The 6,936-nt window shown below is 47.4% G+C and overlaps 1 protein-coding gene across 1 annotated transcript; it reads left to right on the forward strand.

The window, feature by feature from the left end:
- The first annotated feature begins 2,327 nt into the window (after positions 1-2,327).
- Positions 2,328-6,095, forward strand: NANOS1 (nanos C2HC-type zinc finger 1). Its single transcript, XM_039546031.1, has one exon. It carries the CDS (start codon positions 2,603-2,605, stop codon positions 3,368-3,370), a length of 768 nt encoding a protein of 255 aa, XP_039401965.1. The 5' UTR covers positions 2,328-2,602; the 3' UTR covers positions 3,371-6,095.
- Positions 6,096-6,936: the final 841 nt, after the last annotated feature.

The raw sequence follows: 6,936 nt of genomic DNA on the forward strand, positions 1-6,936 counted from the left end.
CCAGACCCTAACTTCTAGCTTTCTTAGGCTTTCTTTATAGCACCCCTACACCAGCCTGATGCAGCTGGAGATTGTAAAGTAGATGCTCTGAATCTGCATATACCCCAGCTTGCCCAGGTGATGACACCTTTTTTCCAGACCAGGAAGTCCCATACACTTTCAGAGCTGCACTGATTTTAGGTTTCTTGAGGTAAGGAAAATCACAGCTATTTTCTGCAGATCCCATAATCTCTTCCCCCTGCAGACTTTCTTCTGCTTCAGCATATTCTGCCAGGGTCCAGGCTGGCACAAATTAAGCTCAGAGTAAACAGATAGATAGATAAAAGTCCCAGGCTGCTTACAAAGAACTTCATTGTTCTATATTTTAACCAAATGTTATTTTTAACATGAGCTTTTTCCTTTGTTATGCTAATATTAAGGAAGGTTAGAAACGAACTAGAGTTCAGTGTTGGAAGCGATGTCTCTTCTGCTAGATGGCTATCAGCAGCAGGCAGACAGGAAAAGGCCATTTGTAATTAAAAACTTTATTTTCAAAAGCATTTCAGTTTCTTCATGGTCAGATGGGCTCCTGACCATTCTGAATTTGCAGAAAGCTATGCTACATAATCTGGGAGGATGAGTTTCTCAGTTCTACAAACTTCTTATTGCCTTTGCCTGTCTTTCTTATAGTTTATATAACACAGACACAGGCTCTAGCACTGTTTATAGGTTTTGTTTAAAAAACAGGAATGTACCTTTCAGCTGCTCAGAGACAGTGGGCCCACGAAAGGGGGGAAATAAACAGTGATCTTGAATTAAAACCAGTGTGATACTGTGGAGTACAGGGGAACTGATCCTAGTTTGCACAAGTGTAAGTCAGAAGCTAGCTAGTTTTATACTGCCACCCATCACCACAGAATCATAGAATATCAGGGTTGGAAGGGACCTCAGGAGGTCATCTAGTGCAACCCCCTGCAATAGTGGCAGGGCCGGCTCCAGGGTTTTTGCCGCCCCAAGCAGCAAAAAAAAAAAAAAAAAAGTCACGATCACGATCTGCAGCACTACTGCTGCCGCTTGAGTCTTCGGTGGCAATTCAGCGGCTGGTCCTTCACTCCAAGAGGGAGTGAGGGACCCGCAGCCAAATTGCCGCTGAAGAGCTGGACATGCTGCCCCGTCTCTGTGGCCGCCCCCAGCCACCTGCTTGCTGGGCTGGTGCCTGGAGCCGGCCCTGAATAGTGGAGTCCTTGGCAGATTTCATGGAGTCTCTAGCACTTCTCCTTTTCTGGGGTAATATCTCAGTTTGTGATAGAATCAGACCCCATATTTTTCTACATTTGGAAAGCTCAGCTTGCTCTGCCAAGTACTTAGTAGTCTGCCTGAGGTTGATGTTGTTGTATTGCTACTCACATTAGTATGTGGGCTAGGAAAATTCTGTTTGGGGGTCCTTGTGAGATGGCTTCTTGGGATGATTTTTTTTTGAAGGTTTGTACAGGGGCGGCTCTAGGTATTTTGCCACCCCAAGCACGGCAGGCAGGCTGCCTTCGGAGGCTTGCCTGCGGGAGGTCCCCGGTCCTGCGGATTCGGCGGCACGCCTGCAGGAGGTCTGCCAAAGCTGCGGGACCAGCAGACCCTCTGCAGGCATGCCACCGAAGGCAACCTGCCTGCTGCCCTCGCGGCGACCAGCAAAGCGCCACCCGTGGCTTGCGCCCCAGGCACGCGCTTGGCGTGCTGGTGCCTGGAGCCACCCCTGGGTTTGTATATAGTGCTACTTAGCATTTCACTACAGGCTTTTTATATCTAAAAACCAGCAAGTGTTTTGCAAATGTTAATTATGGCCCTGCTCCTGCAAACTTTTCCATGCAAGAGGACCCTGGTACCTGCTTAGAACCCCACTGACAACAAGGGGCTCAGCGTGGGTATAAGAGTCCCCCAGGCAGCACGGCTCTGCAGGATCAGGGCTTCATTAAGTGTCACCCCTTTGAGATAGGCCAGTATCGCTGCATCCGTCTTACGTGGAATGCACAGGACATGAACTACAGAAAAAGACCCCAACCACCCCTCTGTAGGAAGGGCGATACCTAGTGCAACGTCCTAGCTCTGAGCTCCAGCCACAACCTGGCACGAGGATGCTGCTTTTTGCATATCCTAATGCCCAGCTGCGGGTGGTGAAGGGCTGGGCCCATCCCCAGCTACCCCGTGTGACGCAGTGTGTGTGCGCGCATTCCCCAAGACACCCTAGCAGGGGGCTGGAGGCCTCTCACCTGCTCCGAATCAAAGGCGAGGGGCGGCCCCGCCCGTGCACACACAGCTGCAGGAGACAGAACGCAGCTTAACGCATCAACCAATCGGCGGCCCGAGCGGTGGAGCCGGGCGGGGGGGGGGCTTTGGCTGGTGGCCAATTGCCGCTGCCCCTGGGCTGAGCCGCCTCCTCTCTCCCCTCCCCCGATGTAGCTAGAGCAGCCGCGGCCAGCGAGCGAAGCCGCCACCGCCGCGCAGAGCTGCGTTGGCTGCGGGCGGGCTCGGCTGGGTGCGTGCGGGGCGAGCCCCGGAGTCGCGGCTGCAGCGCGCAGGAGGCGGCGGCTGGGACTCGGGTCCCCCCCGGCCCCGTGGCGTGGAGCCGCCGATGGAGACGTTCCCCCCCGGCAAGCTGGAGCAGCACCCGCCCGTGGAGTTCCTGCCGGGCGCCCGCTACGGGGCCAAGAGCCACCCCGCCTGCGGGAACGCGTTTAACTCGTGGAATGACTATCTGGGGCTGGCCACGCTGATCACCAAGGCCGTGGGCGAGGAGAAGGGCTTCGGGGCCGAGCCCCCCTCCGTGGTGGTGGCCGCCGCCGTGCAGCCGGCCCCGGAGGAGGACGAGGAGGAGGAGGACGAGGAGGAGGAAGACGCGGGGCCCCCCTATTTCGAAGGCGCGTTGCACTTGCACGACTTCGACCTGTGCGGCCGCCACCACCACCACCACGGCGAGAGCTTCCTGGAGGAGCGGTTCGCCGACTTCAGCCCCTTCTCCGGCCGCGCCAGCCCCGCCGCGCTGCTGTTCGACTGCTCCCCGGCTCGCCTGCCGCGGGACCGCTCCCCTCACGCGTGGGGCGGCGGGCGGCTCCCCGCGCCCCCGAAGCCCAGCTCCCGCCTGCTCAAGCCGGAGCTGCAGGTCTGCGTCTTCTGCCGGAATAACAAAGAAGCCGTCGCCCTCTACACCACTCACATCCTCAAGGGACCCGACGGCCGGGTCCTGTGCCCCGTGCTGCGGAGATACACGTGCCCCCTGTGCGGGGCCAGTGGGGACAATGCCCACACCATCAAGTACTGCCCGCTCTCCAAAATGCAGGCCAGCGCCGCCAAGCAGCAGCTCCGGAGCGCCAGGACCGCCTTGGGCAAGAAACTCCGCTAGGGGGCTGCAGCCTCCCCGCCTCGGCACCGCTTGGTTGCTTGGCGATGGATTTCTTGGGTTTTTCTTTTTTTCCTTTTGACTAAGGCCGCTTCAGTTGCAAGTGACCCGACAGCAATTTTTTGTGTGGCCCACCAAAAAAAAAAAACACACCTTCCCAGTTTTTTTAAGAGTGTCTTAAAGCGGATTGCGTTTTGTTCTCTTTAACACATTAATATATTCAACGTGGGAGACTAGAATGTAAAAAGCTCCTTGGCTTCTGTACTATAATGATAGTTTCTAGTTTGTATACTTAGCATCCAGGGAAGCTGGGCTCTGAAGTTAACTATATAATTATAAATATGCAGTTTAGCTGCACTGTATTTGTTTATTGTATAATATATATATCTAATTTTTAAAAGGGGGAGATGATGAAATTGAATGGCAGGGAGCTCCCATGGGGACGCTTATGTTGGTTTATTGGAGAGAATGCATTTTAAAAAAAATATTTTACAGGATCTCTGAAGAAAAGGCCTCTGTACTGCTAAGCAAATGAATTTCTGTTCTTGCAGTATCCTAGCCACATGAAGAATTGACGTTTTTAAATTTTATGTTTTAAGGGGGAGCTCGACAGGGTAGGGAGGGGAATTATGCTGTATTTGGCTGCTCTGTGGTTGTGTGTTTGCACTGTCTAACAAAACAACGTTGGTTGTCAGTAGGTCGTATGAATTGTTAGTTACTGATATTTGTGGGGATTTTGAGATCAGGAATGATCATGTGACACTATTTAGTGTTGGGGGAGCGCCCCTTTGTGTTCACAAGTTCTTTTGTATTGATCTAGGGTTCTTGTTTTACTCCCCCCCCCCTTCCATTAGTCTAGAAATTAACTTTTATTCCTCTAAATTCCCTTTCCCTCCCTCCCACCCCCTAGCCAAAAATAAACACTGTCGAGATTGTAAAGCCCCATACTGGCCACAGGTGGCAATGGTGCTGTTTAAATTTGAATTTTTGTTTTATAGAGTGAAGTAAAGGCATCACAAATTTGACTTAAGCCTGTTCTCTCTTCTTTCCCCCCCCATATGTGTCCCTAGACCTACTACAAGGTGGTAATGTACAGCAAGGTATTTTAAACAATGGACAACCCTGTTTTCCAGGTTGTTTTGCTACCCTGTAGCTATTTATAGATTATCACCCAACAGTCTTGGGTTTGTTGGACCATTTTATAGTAGCTGCAATGTATTGCATCCCTGTCTAATGCATAATTAGTAGGAAGAAGTTCTTCCTCTGTCTTGTAAGGTGGATTCTAATAGCTACCTACCATGCTCTTCTAGTGTGAAGAAAACAAAGCGCCTTTTAATGTGGATGGAGGAAAGAGCCCTAGTTTGTTTGGTTTTTTTTTTAAAATGCAAAAGCAGCTTGAGGGCTCTTGCAAGAAATCATGTATAAAACAAATGAGAATATGCCCCCTGCTGCTTTCTCTGTGCAAGACTTCTTTGAAACTATCTCAGGCCTGTGCTGAGGTACGGTTTACAATGGAGGCCTCAGCTAGAAAATAGCTGCTCTCTACAGAGCAAGGCCAAACTATATTCTGACTCATGTACTGTATTTAGTCACGTTGTGTAACAGGTTTGGACAACATGATCCAAAAGGTTCAAGTTTAAACTTCCATCCTGAGTAGATTTTCTCAGCATAGCAAATGTAGATTCCACCAAAGCGTTTTTCCCCTTCACTACTTACAATGTAAAAGAATGGGGGAAAGACTTGCTAATGTTCCATGCAGTGAATCCCTCTCTTCTTTTAGTAATATACTGTGCACACTTCATTTCTCTTATATAGGTAGATAGTTGATGATACTCTAGAGTATTGCAGCGCATAACTGCATTTAAATTACATACATGTGTATGTGGCTAATTTAACAGTTGCAACTGGACTGCATATACAATTGTTTTAAGGCTGCATACCATCTTGTATGACCAAATGCTATCAGGACAATTATGTAAAAATCTCTACATTCTGATGTATGCAGTACATATGAACAACTTTCTAAAATTCCTAAAAGCTAGGAAACTCAACAGTGATCAAGCTACTACTTGTTTCTAAGGGGAGAGTAGTGTAGTCTGCTAATTCTTCACTTAACCCCAAAGCTAGTGTTGGGTTTGTTTTATTAAAGGGAGACTCTCATTAAGTATAACACTTAAAATCAATACAACTTACTAAACAATATGCTGTCTATACTTTTCTCACTCCCAATATCCATTCATGTACTGTGTTTTGGCTCATAGTTACATCCCTATTTACCTATCTCAAAGCTGTATTTAGACCCCTGAAACTGCTTGTTTTCTGTGGTATTTCACAGGTGATCTTTGTAAGAGCACCTCCCCAGCAGAATGCTCATTGGTCTATGAGAATTTGCATTAATATGTAGGTGAGAATTTAGTAAACTGAGTTGTAATGCAAAAACTTTACTTACAATAGCAAACATGACCAGGGGAATGTCCCCTCTAAGGGGCTACATGCTAATCTAAATTGATAGACCAGTGTACAAACTTGCCCATGGCAGTTTTACTGGAATATCTAGAGTACCCAGCTTTTCAATGTCCATTTAAATTTGGGTATTACCTAGCATATATATCATGTGGAAAGTGTCAGTACACTTAATGTACACTAAGTCTAGATACAGTGCATCCAATGCTAGAATTTAAGCTGCTGTCTTTATTCTATAGGAAGAATAAAGTCTCATGTCTGAGAACTGGATGTGTTCTTACTACCTATATGCCCAATGAATGTTGTTGTAACTTAACAGTATTTCCTTCAGCAATGTTTTATCTATCGAGTTTAGTGCAAGTTACCCACTGCCCTGCTGTAAACATTAAAGGGAGCAAAAAGACCACATGAAAAGCATTCTTGGTTTTACATTCCCCCCTAAAGAGAATTTAGGACAGTGCTGTCAAATGTGTAGGCAGAGGTGCCTACATATGATATGGTGGGGTATATAGAACATACTGCTTTATGCCAACAATTGTTAGCATGACTGGAATCTTTCAAGGAATCAAAATAACCTCCCTCTTAATGGAGCTGTTGCTTCACAAATTCCTCCTGTTCTAAGAGAAAAATCAGTTGACTGTGATCTAAGCACCATTACACCTACATGCCAGTTCTTGACACTTTACTCATCCTGCAACACACAAGCCTGGCAGTTGAAGGGGCCGGAGTTGCTTGAAGAACCCACCACATGTACTAGCTTGCCATAGTAATTAGGGAGCTGCCAGGTGAGATTAAACTGTGGTTTAATAAATTGACCCAGAAGACCAACTCTGGGAAGATCAGTTAAGACTTGTAAACCTTTGACCCTAACAACTAGGATATTTCCTCTTATGAGCACTAATATTACTTCATCTGCTGTAGAATGACTCCCTTTAAAACTAAACTGAACCACAGCTTTTTTATATAAAATTAAGACTAAACTTCTAAAATCAAACTTAGGTGTGTTCCAAAAAGGTATGTATTTCCTTCAGCAAGTGGTTTTATTTAGGTTTCTTAAATTACCTGTAAATACCTGAATAAATAGTAATCTAAACCCTAGGAATCAT

This window comes from Mauremys reevesii, linkage group 7 (assembly GCF_016161935.1).
Source record: "Mauremys reevesii isolate NIE-2019 linkage group 7, ASM1616193v1, whole genome shotgun sequence".
In the NCBI taxonomy this organism is placed as follows: domain Eukaryota; kingdom Metazoa; phylum Chordata; order Testudines; family Geoemydidae; genus Mauremys; species Mauremys reevesii.

What these genes read in the sequence shown, in the direction of transcription:
- NANOS1 (XM_039546031.1), top strand. Translation starts at nt 2,603, where the DNA reads ATGGAGACGTTCCCCCCCGGCAAGCTGGAGCAGCACCCGCCCGTGGAG.